Genomic DNA, 22578 nt, shown 5'->3' with positions numbered 1-22578 from the left:
CAGTTAACATTTTAAATATATATTTTATTTATGAAATATTTTAATATTATAAATAATAAACAAACGCTTCTTGATTCTTATTAACATCACTGTATCATTTCAAGAGTCCTTCAACTTAAGATGGTTTGTCTTTATTTCCTTTAACCATTCTTGTTATTAATTTATTTCTTGCGTTTTAATATAACTGAATAAACATAATTATTAAGAATTATTTGATTGTGGCCCGACTCCTAGTATCCAGTATCGGGGACGAATAATTTCACAGGCGTTAAACGTAATTTATCCTGTTGAAGTTATCTTTTATTATTCATAAAAAGTAAAATAAAAAAATAAGGAGATCAATTTCGACGTGTTGTTTAACAAATTATTGGTGCATTTTTTTTAATTAACTGTTACTGTCCTTTAGGTTGTGCTGACTCCGAAACTCAAAAAAATAGGTATACGGTAAAAACTGTACTTCAGGTTAGTTAGCAGAAAAAGTACCTAAATATACTTTTAAAACCATGAAGATAGCAACTGTTGTACGCGGAAATTCGAAAACTATGCGTTTACAATCGAATTTTCAAGAAAAGAAGAAAAAATAAATCGTTTGCCAAAGAAATTTATATTTAAAAAATGCTTCATAAAATCGATAGTTTCGTTATAAAATAAGACTTCATTTTGCAATCCTCTAGGAACAAAAAAATAAATGAAGTCATCAATTCTAGAAATATCTATAGCAAGTATTGCATTGAAAACTCGAACTCAATTTTCTTCCATCTCGGAGAGCGGTAGTAAGAGTTCAGAGAAATCTTTTCCCCGTTTCCTTCAATCTTCCTGACATTCCCCCTTCAGTTTAGGAACACACGCTTAAGCCTCAACATAATCCTTTTCTGCCTCTTCGTTCACTTTTATTTGAGAAGCATTTCGGATGGGGAAGCTAAATCTTGTAATCCTCTGTTAAGATAAATATTAAATAACTGCTGCCTTTTATTTTAAAAGGGAATCTTTTCAAATTCGTTTTTTTATTATTTATTTATTTTATTTCATTTTATCGTTTGCTGTTGCTGTGGAAAAGAATTTGAGGAAGAACATCGTGGAATAAGAGAGTATTAAATTTGTCAGCATGTCTTAAAAATTATTGATTTTAGCTGTAACAGTCATATTCTGTTTTACAAATTCTTAGATTTTGTATGATTATGAAAATAATTTAATAGTTATTAGTTATGCCTTTTTCTACTAAATCGTTTGCGTGTTTCATTGTTCGAATGTGTGAACTTGTACTGTGATTTTTTTTCTACCACAAGCAACTGATTGAATTATTTTTATTTATTATTAGTTGCTTTTTGTAGATAGCTAATTGGCCTTTGAAAAGTACCTGATGGTACGGTAAAAAATTAATTTGGGTATGGTAAAGAGTACAATGATTAAAGGGCGCTGTTTGTCTTTCATCATATGGCTCTAGAAGATTAAGATTCTTCAAAGCTCTTGTATCTTTTATAAAAATTTAAAAAAATTAAAACGCCAATTTGGCTGCATTTTTTCACTTAGATAGAAATTATTTTAAAAAATTAAATGATGTAGCCTTTTCATATCTACAGAACTGTGGCTTTTCTTCCTTTTCCGCCTTTTTCATAATTTTCAAAGATAAATCAGCTCGCAATTAAAGATGGGGAAACTTAACAGTTGTTAAAAAATATCTTTTCTTTAACTAAGAAGCTTTTATTTCACCAGAGCCTTGGAAGATCAGCCTTAATGCAATTGTATGGAAAATAATTATTATTTTATTGTATTGAGCCAGTTTTAATGTTTAATGTCTTATGAAAGGAAATAAAAATATATGAAATTGAAATAAAAGCGTTTTTAATTCATGTAATAAGCAAAATACTTAACCATAAACAAAAACAAAAAAAAGTTTTGAGGTTAGTAACATCAAATTTCGATTTTCAAATTTCGACCACTTTTAATTCACTTTAAGTGAGATAAAAAGAAGAAAATGGGATATGACGAGGCTAAATCTAATTTGATGTCCAATTTCAACAGGAGAATCCTCAAGTCAATCATGGGTTAGTACCTTCTTGCCGTCAGGCAAACCGTAAGAGGTTTTCGTTGTTTGCCTCTCCGTGTAACGCAAATGCGGGATAGTTCCATCAAAAAGTTCTTCGCGAAGACAAAATTTTTCCTAATACTTGATCCAGGAGTTCCCTTGTCTTTTGGATTGGATTCAAAATTGCAAGACTCCAGAGTTGAAGTTTGGTAGTAGTAATTTTAAAAACTAGGTCGGCTGTTCAACGAAATTATGTACATTATATGTATATTACATGTATGTTTAATTCAATACGGTCCCTCTTCGCTGTTTACGTTTGAATGTTTATGTTTCCTCATAAGTAAGGTGATCGAAGCAAGGGAAGAGATTCAAACAGTTACTAACTTACAATCCAGCACTGTTTAACGATTCGCTTTCTTTTTTGGAGACCTTTCTTCTTGGCTCTAGTTGATCACAATTATGACTCGAACTTTAATTCCTTGTAAAATTTGTTAACTGAACTAAAAAAAAAAGTCAAGGACCAAGTTAGTTTTTTTTATTTTTTTTATTGAGGAAAATACCCAACGTATGATACGTTGGGTCATTATCATTACGAATCATTACAAATCATTACAAAGCAAGCTCAGCTCTGTTTTGCGGAACTTCGATAAAAAGAAAACCTCTTCGCACTTTTCAAAACCAGTTTTTGCTAATATTCAGAGCAAAAAAGAACACTTTTTGAGGACGCTTTGGGCTTTCACCTCTGTTAACAGTTAACTTAGTTAACTGTTAACCGATTAACAATTAACTTAGTTAACTCTTAACCGAGTTAACTCAGTTAACAGTTATCGTCTCAAAATTGACTAATTGTCCATTGCAAATACAGAAACTAATGAGTTGCACTTCAGTATTTTCGTTTATTGAATAGGTATATTTTAAAGTTAAGTGAACTATCTCCGTCAGCCATTCTGACACAACTTATCACTGTTATTTTTAATTGCCTTGTTACACAATAGGCCTGAGTAGCGCAAAATATTACTAAATTAACTATATTGCTTGACTATTGAGTGAAATGAGAAAAAAAATTGTTTTCCGTCAAATCAAAATTCGTAGTGAAATTATTAATTTAAAATTTCAAAAGTTTACTAGTTATTCGATTTCTTTCAAACTTTCGTCATTAGTTTCATCCCTTTGATTCGTTGCAGATTTCCCCCTTAAAAAAACTTCGAATAGTTGAATTGCTTATTCATTTATTCGAGAGTTATAGAAGAAAAGAAGAAAAAAAGTATTTTATTCCAAATCCTCACCTATCGAATATCAGAGAATATGTGCATATTTAAGGTGATAAAATTTCCATTGATCTCAAATTTCTTTCTGATGCTACTTTAATTAGCGATCTCCTCTTTCAAACGAGTGTTTGAAACTGATTCCTCGTTAAGTGACGAATCACATTAACGCAAAATCAAATTAGCGATATGCCATATCAAAGAAAGAAACATTTGCATATTCTTAACTCTCGAGTACCTTCCGGCGAAATCGAATGAAAAAAAAGAATTGGAACGTAAGAAAAAAAAGCCCAATTCAATAATCATAACCATACTGCTGAGCAGCTTCTTTTTAAAAAGTTTTATTAATTTCTCTTTTCTAGTTACCTTCATTATCGTCTGAATATTCATTATTTTTCTATCTTTTGCAGAACTTCTGGGATCTGGCAAAAGAATCAACCTGAATGCCCAAGATTGTGATGGGTGAGTAAATTTTAATGCTCCTTTCATTTACTTTTCTCATTTCTTGTGTTTTTCTAATTCTATTCCGTATCATCATCGTTAGAATGGTGCTCAGAATCTTGAATTATTAGATTAATTGCTAGAGTTATTTAGATTAGATAAATTGTTGTTGCAATTCTGTATTTATAGTCTTGGGTGAATAAATTTACTTGTTATGTAATTCTTCAGAAAAAGTATTATTGTAGGAAGTTAATTCTCTTTTGTTTATTCTTACTGAAGGAAGTGAATTAACTAAGCGGTGTTGCAGTTCAACTACTATTGTTTTTGATATTTATTCTGTTCAACAAATATTGGTTTTGTTGTAAAAATAATGGAGTATTCTAGTGAATTACATTAATGATAGAGATAATAATGATTAATTACAATAATGATAAAGATAATAATGATTAATTACAATAATGATCGAGATAATAATGATTAATTACAATAATGATGTAGATAATAATGATTAATTACAATAATGATAGAGATAATATTGATTAATTACAATAATGATAGTTTTCAAATATAAAAAAAATTAGATCATGCACTTTTCATTTTCATTAAACTGCGGTTTTTTTTCTATCTTTTGCGTTGATTAAAGATAGACAAAACTTAATTTAACAGTCGTGAATAACTGTTGCACACTCACAATAGTTATGAAAATAGCATTAATAGACTACTCTATCGATGCAATGTTGTTTACTTTCAATACGTGTTATTTTACGCTTTTTATTAATTTTATTTTTTATCACGGTATATTGGGAAAAAAACCCATACCGTTTCTAACGTCATCAATGCCAATATTGTCTTATCCTTGTAATTCTGAATTCAAACCATAAAGACAAAAGAACAACCGGACCAAGCATTACGAGTTCGTTCTCTCTCTCTCTCTCTCGTTCGCGAGTTTATGGAACAACCTGCGTTAGATGGAGAGGCAAAACCTCTCACGGTTAGCTTAACAGCAAGTGAGATTCTAACACACGATCCTTCTACTAGGAATATTTTACGTCACCATTGTAATCGGTGTGAGCCGTTTGCGGCATATGAATCGACCAGACATCGCCGAATCTCCATAAAATATGTTCCCTAAAATAGCATAACTCTCAATAGTCTTCCCTTTTTGTTTAACATTTAAGTCACATTTATCGTTTCCTCCGTCTTGTATCAAACATTTTATTTAATTGAAACCTAAAATTTTTCGACCAATAAAAGAAAATTATATCAAGCTACCTAATAGGAAATCCCCTGCACCTGTGTTTGTAACATTTTTATACCCTGAACTCCTTTTTAACGAACGCCAATTATATAAACGAAATTTGTATTATTTATCGTTTGAACTTATCTATTTTCGTTCTTTTTCTCATCATTATCATTTTGTAATTCACATTTTATGTGTCATTTATTTTATTAAGTCACAAAAGAGAACATTTTTTTTTATGACTAACATGAAAAAACCTTGCCAAATAAGCATTTTTTTTTTTTTTAAAGTGAAGAACTTTTTTAAAATATCAGCTGTTAGTTCGTTTTAAAGTCAAAACAATTCTTTCAAACGAGATAGTAAATATCGTCTGAAATCAAAGTTAAAGTCACTCGAATTCTTGTTGTTTTCTTGGCGAAAAAGTTAAGAAAAAATAACTCCATTCACGAAACGAAAAATAATTAATAAAGAGTTGTAAAAAAAGCTAAATTTTTGGTAAAAATGTGAAAAGTAGCAACTGTACTTATAAATTCCAGAATTTTATGCAGCAGTTACTAATAATATTGTTTTTTTTTCATTATCTTTGCCTTTATTTACTTAGTTGAAACAAAAATAAGTGTTCTGAATACTTTAATAAGTAGGGCATGATTTATAACATCTAGAACTGACTTCTTCGAGTTTTGCAATAGTATGCAGATGTACTATCATCACTCTTACAGCACTTTTTCCTTCATTATCAAAGAGGTATCAGCGCTTCCTGGTTCCTTATCATTACATAACTGAAAGAAAAATGAAAACATTTATGATCTTTGGCGCACAACTACAGATAATTATTTTTCGCGTGAAGATAGTCTTTGACGCCATACAGTCTAGCGGTACTCGGTCGTTTTTCAAGGACAATCTATTATTTTTTTTCCACCCTACTCTTCAAAGGTTCTTTTGTTTAGTCTCATTTTGTTGTTGTACGTAACTGATATATTAAGTACTACAGACGAAAATCTCAAGGTTTGCAAGTGTGCTTATTTTTTTTTCATCTCTTAATCTCTCAAATTAAAATCGGGTTAAAAATGATCTTAGCTCTTTTACTTGAGAAATATTTCATAACGGAAAGAAATTTAACGTCATAAAAAATATGTTACATAAAAATTTGTAATTATAATTTTTTATGTAACTTATTTTTTTGTTGATAATTGAAAATGTATTGATCATTGGCTGATTTTATTTTATTTTACAACCAACGTTGTAAAGCCGAACGAATTTTGGGTTAATAACTATTTAATGTTCAGCTTCGTAATTTTGAATTCAACCCAAAAGACAAGGGAACACCTGGATTAAGTATTGGGACAAACTAGCCTTAGAGGAGAACTAACTGATTGATGGAACTAACCCCATTTACGTTACATGGAGTGGATAACCACGGAAACCTCTTACGACTAGCCCAACGGCAAGGGGAATCGAACCTATGATCCATCTACCACTAGGGCTACTTTATATTGGCAATTTTATTCGATTTTTCGGGTACAGTAAATTATACTTATGTATCCAGCTACAGATTTTCTATGTGACCCAACCGCCTCAATCCTGTAGGATCATTTAATAACTACAATAATATCAGGCTGTTTTAAGGGGCTCATAATTTTTGCTCTTAAAATATACAAAAAGTAAGAATTATTCTTTGATTCGAATTATTTATGATTGGTGATTTATTAAAAAGAAAAGGCAATTTTATAAATACTTTAACTATTAGTCGGTCGTCCAGAAAATTCTTTTCTGCAAGATGATGTGCGTAGAGTAGTTTAAAAGTTAAACTTGTCTGGAGTTTATAATACCAGGATTATTTTATTGCCTTTTTAATAAGATATCAAAGATCTAAATCTTTTTTTTCCAAGACGTTTGTTCCGCAAATTTTAATGACTGTCAAATTCAAGGATGAGCTCTCGACGAAAAAACAATAACAAAAATTTAGTTCGGTACATTAGGCCTTCTTGCCATTGAATTCGTAAAACAAACTATAATATTTACATTATAAACCGCCATCTAGTGGTGCGGAATGACATTTTCATAATTAAGATGCCATCTAGTGGCTAATAATTTTATCATTTTCTACAATGACTGCAATAATGTTTAGTTGTTAAAGTTATCGTAATTTTTTTTGTCTCCCAAAACACGAAAAAATTGAGAATAACTCTTTGATTCTAATGATTTTTTTCCTTTGAAAATGTTGATTTAAAATTTATCAAGTTGTGTTGATGATTTCTTTCCCAATCGTCCATTATTCTATTGCAGACTGATGAAGCAAGCAATTGTATATTAAAAATCAATGACTGTTTCAATGACGAACCAAATATGATAAATAATAAAAGTACATTATTTTTGAAAATATGGAGTCCCATCAAAATTAAAATTATTCTTCATTTTTAACATACATAGGAATAACTTTATAAATAATTTTGAAAATTGTCCGGAAGTTGTGGGTGTTTGGCTAAGTCCCTCAGACCACCTCCGTCTATCAAGAATTAAAAAACGGTAGTGTCATGTACGTAAGAATAGTTTTTGTCAAGAAAACTAAACAAATCTATGTATTGACTATTAATGACTTTAAGTTATTTGACAAGGCTCTTATTCTTAGCATTAGACAAATGAATTGGCAGAAAAACAAGTGTGAGAAATATTAAAAATTTTTAAGAAAATCAAAACATTTAACAGCCACGTAACGGTGTTCAAATTCTATGCTAATCTATTAGGTAGATGTAGAATTTATTCTGAACTCAAGTTTAGAATATTGAATAAAAAGATTTAACGATTATATTTATGATTTTTATTTATTGAATGAATGTTAGTTTTAATAATTTTAGTTTTTACTTGTTATAAAATATGTTATACATATTTTTGCAGTGACTTTTTTTTAAAGTTAAATATTTGTTTTAAATATTTAAGTTATTGATATTTTTCAAATTGCAGACGATTATTTTCGCAAGATAGCGTATGTTCTTTAAAATTAAAACTCTGTGTCTAGTTTAATTGAATTTAGCAGGATTATTTTATTGCCTTTTTAGCCAACTGTCTTAAGAGGCAACTCATAATTTTTGTCAAGGCTTGTTTGTTATTACTCTTGTTTTTATGGAAAAACACAAATAACAGTTTTTTTTTCCTCCCATAAATTACGATATACAAGAAAGAAGATTTATCTTTTTGTTAGATTAGGAAGAAACTATTTTCATCACACTCTATATTGTTCGGATATTATTTTGTTTCCGTCAATAATTGGTTTTGCTTCAGTATGCTTCGGAAACAATTTTCTTTGTAATCTCACATCTACGTAGAACTGTTTTTGGGATTTATTTTAACAAAAAATGATATCCCCTTTTTCTTGTTCTCAAACGAGGAAAGTTATTTCGTTTCTTTTTTTTTTTTTTTTTTTTTTTTTTTTTGCTGAGTGTATCTTTTATCTAATATTGGAAAAATGTTTACTTCTACATTGCGCAGGATTTTCGAAACTGTATCTAAAATTAATATATATATATATTTTTTTAATATAAGTAAATAAATTCGTTTTTTGACTACATTTAACTGCTCTGTATTATACAGGTCTGTTTAGTGCCTTAGAATGTTACGGACATACATACAATATGTTATCTTAAATTTAATTTATCTTTATTAAATGAGATAAGTATTTGCATCGAATATCACGAATGTTTGTTCTTATTTTGTTTATATTCTTAGGCATGAATCTATAAGCGTCTCAAAAATTAGTCTAATTTTTAGATCGCTTATAATATTTTTGATACTTGATCGACTTGACTTGACTTGATTTTGATACTTGATATGATTTTAATACTTAGTAGACATGACCAGATTTTGATACTTGATTGTCTTGATTTTGATGCTTAATCGACTTGACTTGATTTTGATACTTGATTGTCTTGATATGATTTTAATACTTAGTAGACATGACCAGATTTTGATACTTGATTGTCTTGATTTTGATGCTTGATCGACTTGACTTGATTTTGATACTTGATTGACTTGATATGATTTTAATACTTAGTAGACATGACCAGATTTTGATACTTGATTGTTTTGTCTTGATTTTGATGCTTGATCGACTTGACTTGATTTTGATACTTGATTGACTTGATATGATTTTAATACTTAGTAGACATGACCAGATTTTGATACTTGATTGTCTTATCTTGATTTTGATGCTTGATCGACTTGACTTGATTTTGATACTTGATTGACTTGATATGATTTTAATACTTAGTAGACATGACCAGGTTTTGATACTTGATTGTCTTGTCTTGATTTTGATGCTTGATCGACTTGACTTGATTTTGATACTTGATTGAATATGTTTTGACTTGACACCGATTATCACGAAATGTTTTTTCCTATTTTGTTTATATTCTTAGACGTATGAATGTACAATTGTGTCAGATATTAATCTTATCATTAGAGTGATGTTTTCTTATTATTAGATTGATTGCGGCTCCATAAATAAAAGAGAGAAAAAATTAAAAACAAACATTTTCTTTCGTATTTTGATGGGGGTAATCGCTTTCAGATTTTTCCAATGGTGTGAAAAAATTTATAAACTACCAGTCTTGTCTACCGCTGTAGACTAGAATACCAAAGCACAAACCTTATTGAAATCACATCATTGGAGGAACAATTCTAAAAAATTAAAAGATTTACCTGACCAGAAGGCTTCTACATTTTCATAAAAATAAATAAATAAAAATTCAATTTCGAGTAAAATAACGGGGAAAAGCACGCTCCATGAATGTTTGAAACATTTACGAGAATCCGTTCTCATAAAACAACCCAACTCCAAAACTCAGACAACGTTAGAAAGTATTACTTCCTCTTACCCAATAACGATAGAGTTACTAATTGGTAGCAGCGGGTCTTTCTAAGCGCTTCGAATAAGTGCGAGGACCTAATTGAATCTACAGAAAAGAAAGAAAAAAAAAGTTCTAGCTGTTCCGCTTTGGAATGAAATAAAGCGAAGGGAAACCTCGTTAATGATGATTAACCCCAAGGGGTGGCCCTCGTGACGTCACTCTTCCGTGGCATCTCATCAACCTCACGCTGCTCCGTTGCGGCAATTAAACGATAGCTCACCCCCCGTATAGTTCTGATATTGCTCCGATCTGCTAGTTTCACACTGCAAGTTAATGACGTCTGAAAAAGATATTGCTTCGAAGCATGGGAATGTGATAGCTGAGTTTTATATATTAACGCTCTCGTTATCACTGTTTAACATGAGAGGCTTAATCCAGATGAATTTTCGAAAGTTCTAGAATGAGGATGTGCTGGAGGGAGAGGGGTTAACGAGAATATAAGAGGGGATCCCCCTTAAATAGGGACAATAGAAAAATGCTATTTAGTTTTTTTTTATAAACACTATTTACTGTAATTAAAAATATGGTACCTGTTTGCAGTTGTGTTGCATTTCGTTGTCTAACTATTAAAGCATATTTCAGTTAAGTGAATTTGCTGGAAATGATGAAATAATAACGGCCATGGATGTTGTTTTCGATTGTTGAAAGGGAAGGGTGACAATGGTAAGAGGAAAAGAATAGCAGGAAATGTGTCGTCATACAATTTGGTTAAAGCGAAAACAGTAAAATGTGCTAATTAAAGACATTTATGTAATTTATTTTGTTCATTTTTACATTAAGTGTTTATGTAATAACTATTACTAATTAAATCAAAAATCCTAAGAAACTGAAGCGGAAAAAATATCCTTGATTTAAAAAGTCATTGGCGTTAAAAAATATGAAGATGGTTATTTGTGTAATTTATTTTGTTCATTTTTACATTAAGTGTTTATGTAATAACTATTACTAATTAAATCAAAAATCCTAAGAAACTGAAGGGGAAAAAATATCCTTGATTTAAAAAGTCATTGGCGTCAAAAAAAATATGAAAATGGTTATTACAATCGACATGTTTCAGCCTCCAAAAATTGTCAATTTTAAGATTAAGAACGTTTTTCCTCTTATTAAGGTATTTTTATTTATTTTTTATGTTTCTTCATTTTGGCCGCTGAGGGCATTTTTATTTTGCTAATTGTTTTGTTTATTCTCTGTGGTAGATAGATCATGTGTAAAAATCCCCTTGCCGTCGGGCTAACCGTGGGAAGTTTCCGTGGTTTTTCCTCTCACAGTGTTACGCAAATGCGGGTTTGTTCCCTCAAAATTTCCTCCACGATGTCACATTTCTCTCAATACTTCATCCAAGGATTGGGTTCAAAATTAGAAGGCTGCGGAGTTGAACAAGTCGTAAACCCAAAATTGGGTCGGCAGTTCAGCGACGGTTATACAATAATTTATTTATTTTTAAATGGTTTTTAAATGTTAATAAATAAATATTTTATTGCTGTTTTTGTTGTATTTATATCAAGCCCAGTTATGCTTATCATAATTTCAATCTCCATATTTTTTTGAAGCTAACGAAGTATTAATTAAGAATTATTATTACTATTGCTGTTATGCTCTCAAGCTTCATTAGAACACACAGTTAAAATGTAAAACATGATCTATAATATAGTGCTATGCAACTAATATAGCGTGACAAGGGGAAAGTAAATGTGATATTTAGTTATAGGTGATATTGTGTTGTGTATAGGTGTGATTTTTTGTGACAATTAGGAGAAAAGGGTTAAAAAATTCTGAAAATGTGTCATCATTGGACGGCTTTTAGCTTACTTTCTTTAAAAAAGTACGAATTCTTTGATTTTTTTTTTCTTTTTTAGTAAATTGATCATTTAAACTTTTAGATAAACATGATCTAATAGTTTGAAATATTTAGATCAATCAGTTTTATAGGTCAAGATCAAAGCTTTTAGAAATGGTTCTATTTGTGTCGATTTAAAAATCCTATAACAACTTAAGAAAACTTAAATGATTCTAGAACACACACCTTCAAATTTCGTTTTAGCATAAATTTCGATCGTTCCTGTATACAATTAATATTTTATTTAATCAGTGATAATAATTAATTGAAATATTATATTGGCTGTATATAAATATGTATTATATTTTTAAGTAAATAAATTTTTTAATTGTTTAATAATTTTTCGAAACTTTTCTTTCTCAGAAATATTATCATATTTTTAAGTATACTGCTTTTACATTTTGAAAATTTTTAAAAAATAAAAAATAAGAAAATAAATAATAACACAAACAACAAAAGAGATCAATCTAACAATTGAACGAGAATAACAATTTTTTTTTTTATTTGAAGCAACTTGGCATTTTGAAGATATGAGTCTATTCATTTCCACAGTCCATTGGAGATGCAATTTACTGCGATATATCAATATTTATTTTTCTAAACAAACAAAGGGGTGGAATTTTTGTTTTTATTATCAGTATTCAAAATATCGTATTTCATCCATTTCCGGGTTTTTCATATTTCAATTTTTTCATCGAGCAGACATTTGACGTTTTGAAATTATTATTCTTTCATATCAAAAACTGAGCGTATGGAGTTATTCATAGCTCGCATTATACCCTTGGTATTGAGTCACAATTTACAATAGAAAGATCAGTTATATTTGGAGAGAAAAAAATGGACAGATTAACGATGCTTAAAAAAAATGAAGCGCTACTCGTTTCTCAAACTTTTCAAATTTTGTCATAATTAAACATTTTAATATTTTATGTTACTCTCTTTTGGACAACACTGTTTTCCACAAGTTCGATCTCGCACGGTTCAACAGCGTGGTAAAAACCCTGATTTTCATTACTTTCATCACTATGAGTCAAATTCTTTTTTGAAACGGTCACTACTCTTCTCCAAACTGTCATGTGTCCGGCAGTGGACTGATCGTAAAGACACGGTTCCCAGTAGAACACCGACGTCTAGCATCACTGGCTGCGGTCAGTAAGCTGGTGGGTGACCATTCTAATCAGCCTGTGTAAGGATCGCGATATTGATCTTCGTTAAATTGTTCTACCGTAAAGTGCTCGACTTTGCATTCAGGTCGTCGGGCTACCAAACGAGGAGAGCCATTCTCTCTCCAGAGGATCAAAATTGCGATGGTATGTCTTCGGATCATCCTCTGGAATGTTTCCCTTACCGTCGCCAATAGCCCATTGTGCAGCTCTAGTGCGACGTAAATAAAGTACCTACCAAACTGCTATGTTGCACTATCGATTAAGCTTCCAGAAACGTAACGATTAGAGTAGAGATGCACAATCATTTTTCTATTCACATTTTAATGCTCGATTCGAGTTTCGTATGAATACATATTAAAAATATCGGTATCAAAACCATGTGGAATTACGAAGCAATAACTGTCGAAGAAACGATCGAAAAATAGCTTGGATTTTCGATTTAAATCGACACAAATAAAGAACATCAAAAGTGTGTATAAAAATGCGAGATTTGAAACACTCGAGTCGGAAAAAATATAGTGTTAAAAATATCGTGAATATAAAAACTATGTAGAAATCCGACCATAACTACCGAAAACACGATCGAAAAGTCATTTGGATTGACGATGAAATGGTCGCAAATAAATTGTCTCAAAAAATAAATTTATTTCGAAATTTGCGAGTCAGAGTAATATGTTAAAAATGTAAGACTGTGGAAGCAATAATCGCCGAAAAACTACAGATTTAAGGTGGAATCTACGCAATCCTTTTAATTCATCTTACAGAAGTGTGATCTTTCCTACAGCTCTAAAGACTACTTTATTTCGAAATTAGCGTTTGTTAAAAATGTAAGACTGTGTGGAAGCAATAATCACCGAAAAACTACAGATTTAAGGTGGAATCTGCGCAATCCTTTTAATTCATCTTACAGAAGTGTGATCTTTCCTACAGCTCTAAAGACTACTTTATTTCGAAATTTGCGTTTGTTAAAAATGTAAGACTGTGTGGAAGCAATAATCACCGAAAAACTACAGATTTAAGGTGGAAACTGCGCAATCCTTTTAATTCATCTTACAGAAGTGTGATCTTTCCTACAGCTCTAAAGACTACTTTATTTCGAAATTTGCGTTTGTTAAAAATGTAAGACTGTGTGAAAGCAATAATCACCGAAAAACTACAGATTTAAGGTGGAATCTGCGTAATCCTTTTAATTCATCTTACAGAAGTGTGATCTTTCCTACAGCTCTAAAGACTACTTTATTTCGAAATTTGCGTTTGTTAAAAATGTAAGACTGTGTGGAAGCAATAATCACCGAAAAACTACAGATTTAAGGTGGAAACTGCGCAATCCTTTTAATTCATCTTACAGAAGTGTGATCTTTCCTACAGCTCTAAAGACTACTTTATTTCGAAATTTGCGTTTGTTAAAAATGTAAGACTGTGTGAAAGCAATAATCACCGAAAAACTACAGATTTAAGGTGAAATCTGCGTAATCCTTTTAATTCATCTTACAGAAGTGTGATCTTTCGTACAGCTCTAAAGACTACTTTATTTCGAAATTTGCGTTTGTTAAAAATGTAAGACTGTGTGGAAGCAATAATCACCGAAAAACTACAGATTTAAGGTGGAAACTGCGCAATCCTTTTAATTCATCTTACAGAAGTGTGATCTTTCCTACAGCTCTAAAGACTACTTTATTTCGAAATTTGCGTTTGTTAAAAATGTAAGACTGTGTGAAAGCAATAATCACCGAAAAACTACAGATTTAAGGTGGAATCTGCGCAAACTTTTTAATTCATCTTAAAGAAGTGTGATCTTTCCTTCAGCTAATGCATGCCTCGATTTACACACAAATATAATGGTTTTGATCTATGCAGTAGGAAAATGCCGTGACGCATGTTGATGATTTAAATTATAAAAACTTTATATGCGCTATTATTTTTATCCTGATATAGGTAAGGAAACTTACATGAATAAGATTCACACTAAAATGTAATTTTTAAAATTTTTTGATCGAATTTATTAGTGTTGATGAAATAATTTCTTAAAAAGGTTTGTTGAGTCCTTTATTGTTCTTATACAAATTTAATTTTTAAAATAGAGAGTTGTTTGTATAATTTATTAAATTTATTTTGAATAATACAAATGATTCTTAACTAGAGGCAGATAAATGTTCAAAAGAATTTTTTTTCTCGAACTATAATGCTAATTTTTCCCAAGTCAATGCGTATTTTTTAGAATCCTTACAATATAAACCGTGAAAAAAGTAATAATTGAAAATATTGAAACAAAATTTAGGAAATATATTTTTTATGATTTTTTTTTATTTTATTATTAATCCTGTGTATATGCATGATCTCATTAAATTTTAAAAATCAAAATTTAAATTATAAAATTATTTTGCAAGGCTAAAAGTGTTGAACTCAAAATATGATTGTTAGTAATTTGACACAATTCTCAAAAAATTCACTTAACAATGGGTGCCCTGACTCCTTTTATTATTTCTTTTTAATGGCGTTGTTTAAAAGTCGCCATTTTGACGCCTGACCTTGAATGGTTAAAACGTGGCTAACTTGGTTTAGTTTTACTGCCTGAAACATTTATGGCTGTTAAAAGCTGCAATTAAATGATCTTTATGGATTGCGTTCACATCGTAAAATAGTACGTTCGTGATGCTGCAACGTTGAAGTTAGGAACTTGAACCATTGTATCTGCGTGATTGCAAAGATATTTGTGTTGCAAACAAAATCTATGCGTACCGTTAAGGTTTCTGACCTCAACAGAAGAACTGAATATTTATTTTCTCTTAAAATCTAGTTCAAAAATGAAATGCAAATTACTGTAATTAAATGTCCATTCATTTGAAAGTGGCTTATGCGTCGATGAGAAAAAGAATTGCATTTAAGCCTTTGGTTCTATTTATGGTGACTAATTGTGCTGGCTTTTATGATAAAGGTAGAATGTATATTTTAAAAATTAAGCATTTTACAAAAACGCAGAGAGTTGTTGTAGATTGTCCGAATGACTGTAAAATAAATCACTATAATTTTTCCATTTTTCATGATTTTTTTTTCTTTTTGCTTATTATAGTTAATGAACAATCTATCGAAATCACGGACTTCGGTCATAACGTTCATCTTTGTGTCCTCGTAATTTTAAATTTGCCCCCCCCCCCCCCAAAGACTAAAGGCTATTGAACTAAGTATATTAGAACTGATTCATCTATTCTAAGGAAATGAAACTTACTTTTTCAAAAAAAAAATTCACGTTAGGTCAACGGTAAAACGACTTTTAAATATAAATAAACTTTTTTCTTAATTGTTACATATTGTAAAATCATTAATCAGTTTATTTCTGAGCATTTTTAACTGTTCATTTTACCAATGAAACGTTACTCACCTTTTGCTAAGAAAATTGAGCAACTGAACTACATTACGGTCTAACTTTTTTGGCTTGCACAAATATTGTTCTCGGTTTATGATTAATATTTGTACACTCTTGTTTTGTCAGTTAGATATTTCTGCACAATCGCTACAAACCTAATCTTGATCATTCTAACTATGCCAGGATCTATAGTAGATTTTTCTAGCATTATATATAGAAGGTTTATCTTATAATACTAGATTTTGGTATAGTAATTTAAACCTAATATTGTAGTATAGATTTATTTATTCTCTAGTAATGAAGTATAGATTTGTCTGGTATTTTTTACATAATCGTTTCAAACCGTACTAGTCGTATGCAACAATTTTTTAGGTATTCATCCCAATCCTATTCCAGTTCATTCTAATTAAAATACTAAAATGTTTCCATCTACTTCAATTGCTTTTCCTAGACAATCATTTTAGAAACTATCGCTCCAAACCCATTCTAGTTCTTTCCAGTTTTGTTCCAACCTGCCATAATCTGGTTTATAATCCTTTGCTATATCTGTTTCAACCAATTCTGATACAGCACTAATCTAACGATAATATCTTCAAATGATGATTTTCGTTAAGCTTCTATCATCGATTTAATTCTGCAGACAATTCCAAAAATGTAAAGCTGTCTCTCCGGAACCCCTCCAAAAATGAAAAATTGCAGTTTCAATTTACCCCAAAACCAATAATTGTTCCAAAACACCAAATGCACCACTGTAGTAGTTTTGCGTTTTATGAGTTTCCCCGACTACATTGATGTTTGTAATCGCTGATTTATTACTCTTGTTTAACTTCTTTAAACTCCCATTTCCAGAAATCATTGGCAGAAGTGAACGAACTCCATTGGGTGCTGATTTTTCTTTATTTGCGAGTCTTTTCTAATTGATAACTAAGTACTAATGAGAACTTCCCAATCAATGGCATCTCGCTGTGGTGCTGAAACCGAAAGAGTTATTTCCAAGCGAGAAGAAAGAAGAAGGAAAAAAAAAACCATCCACTAATAGCGTGTTATGGATGTGTCAGTTTTATTAATTGCTTTGGCCACATAGGTCGAAGAAGATCTCACTACATTTTTTTTCTTTACTACGTGTATTGTATATATCCTGATTAATTTTGTGTTAGGTTATAAACAATTTATTTAAGTATATTACTTTAGCTGGAGCTCATTAAATGTCCTGTCTTTTCGGGATGAATAGTAATTTTGAAGACCACCCTTTCGTTAAATTATCCTGATTGTAAAACCTGTTTGCTAAACATGATTCGATATGCCATTGAACGCGTTCTCTAAACATGGTTTTTCGAATCTCAGTCGCCAAGGAAAACAAAAAAGCCACAGTTTAAGTACCTTACACTTGAAGCAGAGCGATGATTTTAAACTATATTTGTCTTTTTGTTGAGTATCATCCTGCAGTTTTTGCACATTCTTTAAGCACAGATAGTGCAGCATTGGAGTAAGTTTTTACATTTTAAAAGCGCTTTTTATTCTCACAAAACTCCTTATTCACGTTTTGCGCCATTTTCGTAATAAGTATAGACATTGCTGACTTCAATCGGTTAAACTTGACCTAACTGTCATGAGTAACTGCTACAAACTCTCAGCAGTCATTGAAATAGTATATTATTCGCAAAAAAGAATCATTTGATATGACGACGGAGCCTTCGAAAAAGGTTTTTCAAAAGCTCTGTCGTCACTAGGATAAACTCCCCCCCCTCCCAACCCCCAATAATTTGACTATTGTGAATTTTCTACTGTTATTTATTCTTGGTAGGCCAAGTTAAAGCTCTTTTTCGAAGATCTATTGCCAAGGAAAATAAAAAAGCCATAGTTTAAGTTCCTTACACTTGAAGCAATGCAATGATTTCAAACTATATATATCATCTTGTCGTGAAGAATTATCTGAGCTTTAGAACAGACAAATAACTTAAATATTTAAAAAGTTTTTGAACTTTCTTAAAAATTACCAATTTGGCGACTTTTCCCACCTTTATTAAAAGTATCAAAATGACTGTCTTCTTCTCAGTTTTGCAAATTTTTATGAGTTCAGGTAATGCAACATTGGTGTAAGTTTTTGAATATTAAAGAATTAGGCCACAAATGCTTTTCATTTTCACAAAACTATGGTTTTTCTCCATATTGACGTTTTGCGCCATTTTCAAAATTAGCGTAACAGCGCTGACTTTAGTTAGGCTAAACTTGACCTAATAGTCATCAGGAGTAACAATTGCAAACTCACAGCAGTTATAAAAATAGCATCTTACTCACAAAAAAGCATCGTTTCTTATTACGACGGAGCTTTTGAAAAAACGCCTTAAGCTTATCTTGAAACAGTTTACTCTATTACTAATTCTGAAAATAACGCAAAGCCTCAACCTGAAGAAAAACCACAGTTTCGTGAAAAAGAAAAGCGTTTGTGATCTAACATTAAAAAAAGCTACACCAACACTGCATTATCTGGGCTTATAAAAATTTGCTAAAAAAAGCAATAATAATAATTAACATTAGTTTCAGGGGACAGCAACTAATTTAATTGATATTCGCTCCTAGGAATAAAAATTATGGAAAAACTTTATATTTCTTTTTATTGTGCTTAAATTATACATTTACATCTTTGACTTTTAAATAAATTCTTGAACTTCATCCTTTTTCTGAACATGTTTTGGTTTATTGAAAAAAATTTTAAATAAAAATGTAGATATCAAAAAATATAAATTTTATGCCACCTAGAATTAGAATCTTTTAAAATGTTTTAGTTATTTAACATTCTAAGATGCAATTTATGAATCGAAATTTTTATTGTTGGAATTTCGATTTTTTGTCAGAGTTATTTTTCTAAATTAGTTACAGTTATTACAGAGAAAATTGGCTATTATTTATGTTAGTTTAATAGTTTACTCCATTTAAATTTTGGTTTGTTGTGTATCTTTGTTCATGGTGCGTAGCGTTTTTAAAAAGTTCTTATAGGTTCTTATTTTCGTTATTTAAAAGTCCTAAAAGGTGCTTTTTTCATTTGGGTATTTTTAAAAAGTGCTTAATTTTCCCTTTTTAAAAATGAATTTTTTTTCCCGTTACCATGTCGATTTCCGCCACGTATTATGCGAAAGCATGCTTTTCACATTGTTCTATTCAACGTTTTCACAATTCATTTCGGCATACCTTCGGTCCATAGCGTATGAAAGCGCCAATCATTTTACATGTTTGATGAAATACTTGCGAGTCCGTATGTGCATCTACTGTGCTGGATTCCGTGAGATTATTGCCTTCTCATGTGCAACTCTGCTGCATTTTGCAAGATATTCTCAATTTCAGACTTCATTTTCCGCCCTCTGATATCGAACCGAAAAATCTCTCGAATATTTTATAGCGGCTAATATAATCAAGAAAAGAGTTCTTCGTCAGAAACTAGTTATTTTATTATGATCATCTAAAGTCTTTGAAAATTATTTTTCATTTTGTTAATGTATATTGTGCTTAAAAGGTGCTTATTTTTTGTTGAAAGATTTGGCTACGCAACCTGTTGTTGTAAGTACAGTTTGTTTATAAAGTCATGTTCAGTTTGAAACGCAATACCATATCAGGGTAACTTAGTTACATGTTGCAAAAATGAACGAGAATTTATTGTAAATTAATTAAGAAACCCCCACTTCCGACATAGTCTTTGTGAGTCAATTAATCCGTAGGAAGGTTGTTCGACATTACATTGTCTGATCAGTTATTATGAGGAAAACTATTTTTTTAAACGAGCATCAATGCAAATACATTTACGCTCACTCTTCTTTTGAAGTCACATGTTTCATAAAGAAAACAAAAACTTACCGCATTGTCTTGGCATCATGCTAATTTTTCAAATTGCCCTGAGCCTCATTTGCATTGCAAACCACTGCTAACATTGACCTCTAGTGGCATCTAATTAAAACTACACCATGACGTCCGCCATTACAAGTTTTAATGGTTTTGTTCAAAGTGCCATTTGTTTTTTTAAAACTTTTGGTCACTTATTTCAAACAATAGTCACATTTTTTTTCTTCTTTATTGATCTTAAAGCAATCATATTAGTATGCAGCTAGTTCAAGATATAAGAAAGATTAATGGTATTTATTTGACGTATATTTAAATTGTTGATCCTGTTAGGATGCTCTCAGAATTGATGTAAGCCGCATAATAAACTTCATATTAACACACCATGTTTTGTTTCTTTTATAATTGTTCCCATTCGTTTGTTAAAATTGAAATATGTTCAAGTGGATCAAGTTTGATACGCAAATCACTCTATTTAATGTTTCAAATGCGTGTAGATTGCTGAAAGTCGCTTTTATTATCATTAGATGTATATATATATATATATGTGTTACCGGCAAAGTATGAAACTCCGGCATTGTATAGAATGCCTAGGCATTGTATAGAATGCCGGATGTTTTTAGGCAAAGTATGAAATGTGAGAATTATTACATACTTTCCCTAGGCATTGTATATAATGCCTAGGCATTCTATAGAATGACAAATGCTATTTAGGCAAAGTATGAAATAAACGTCCTGATGAGGTTATTATGCAAATGATGTGCATGTTACTGTGAATGACCGAAAACGGTGGTTGTTGACTTTCACCGGTGAATGTTGACAATCACATAGTCGCTGGTGAATGTCCGAAATATTTATTACATCCGATTTGATATTAATTTATTTGTGGATATAATTACATTTATTCGATATTTTACTTACTGACGATAGATTAGAAGAAACATCAGTGTTTTGGGAGTATCGGGCAAATGTATACCGGGCAATGGCACTTGACCTTAAAAAAATATTAGTGTAGGGTATACCGGGCAAATGTATATCGGGCAGTGGCACTTAACTAGACCTAGTATGACCAGATCTTTTGTAAATGTCCGAAATATATACTAGGTCTAGTTAAGTGCCACTGCCCGGCATACCCTAAACTTATGTTTTTTTAAGGTTCAGTGTCAATGCCCGCTATACATTTGCCCTGTATATCCTACACTGATGTTTCTTCTAATCTATCGTCAGTAAGTATTAAAATATAAGCATAAATAAAAAATAAGAAATTAACCTACTTGTTGCAACATGGCAGGCTTGAATGACGTTTTGAATTTGTCATTTTTGAATGACATTTTGAAGAATCGGAGATGTATTTCATACTTTGCCGGTGTCTCATTTGCCATTCTATAGAATGCCTAAACAATGTGTGAAATATAAATCATTTCATACTTTACGGCTAATTTCAGGCATTCTATACAATGCCTAGGCATTCTATACAATGTCGGATTTCATACTTAGCCGGTAACATATTTATAAAGAGAGAGAGATTGCTATGCTTAAAGTCGCTTATTTTTGTCACTAGATCTGTTGTTTTTTGTATAGATTGTAGCTGTATGTTTAGAAAAAGTATAGTTTAATGGATTACATTTCTTAAAAGCAATTACTGAAAGCATCGACTTTTTTTATTTATTCCATCAACTTAGACATACAAATTTTAATTTTTTTTTTCTGTATAAATACTAAATTGACGATGGTTAGAGAAGCAAATTTTAAAACCGTCGTTGAACAGCCGACCCAATTTTGGGGTTTACGACTACTAACGTCCAACTACGTAGCCTTGTAATTTTAAACCCAATTCAGAAGACAAGGGATGAATCAAGTATTGGGAGAAATTTGCCTTCGTGGAGAACTTTTTGAAGGAACTAACCCGCATTTGCGTTACGTGGAGAGGAGAACCACAAAAACCTCCTGGGGTTAGACTAACGGCAAGGGGACTCTAACCCATGATCCGCCAACCACTGAGGATATTTCACGTCAGCACTGTGGTCGGTGCAAGCCGGATGCGGAATTCGACCAGCTATCGCTAGGATTCGAACCCGATTCACCTCGTTTGAAGGCGAACGCTCTATCCCCTGATCCATCACGGCTAAGAGAAGCAATTTAGAAGATTATACTTAACAATAAATAAATGTTTCATAAAATCAGCCTGTGATTACCCACTTTGCGTTATACGTGCCATAAATTTTTGCAGTCTTCTTTTCAATCTAAATATTGTAATAAAATGTTACTATTCTAAGCCTTTCATTATCAAATTTTTTTAAAAATTTGTAATAAACAATCATATTTACCTTCAGTACATTAAAAAAATTCCCATTATTTTGCTAAATAGTTTTGCTAATTATTTAAATTATTTATTTATTCATTAGGAATTTAGCCAATTATTAGGCGTAGAAAAGCTAATAAGTAAGGCCCGGATTTTGATGACATTTGCATTTTTTTGTATTTTTTGCATTTTTGGACATTTT

The 22578-nt window shown here is 30.9% G+C and overlaps 1 protein-coding gene across 3 annotated transcripts in view; it reads left to right on the top strand.

Annotated features, from left to right (window-relative positions):
- LOC107451127 (caskin-2) overlaps positions 1-22578 on the top strand; it is a 351713-nt gene that overhangs the window by 145813 nt on the left and 183322 nt on the right. For all 3 annotated transcript variants that reach the window (XM_016067122.4, XM_087151724.1, XM_071186767.2), the window contains exon 2: positions 3702-3753. In XM_016067122.4, coding sequence (XP_015922608.1) covers positions 3702-3753 — 52 coding nt within the window. The remainder of the gene's footprint in view (positions 1-3701; positions 3754-22578) is intronic.

This window comes from Parasteatoda tepidariorum, chromosome 9, assembly GCF_982258835.1.
Source record: "Parasteatoda tepidariorum strain Cologne lab strain chromosome 9, Ptep-v5.0, whole genome shotgun sequence".
Classification (NCBI taxonomy): Eukaryota; Metazoa; Arthropoda; class Arachnida; order Araneae; family Theridiidae; genus Parasteatoda; species Parasteatoda tepidariorum.
This window is presented reverse-complemented; position numbering and strand designations above follow the sequence as displayed.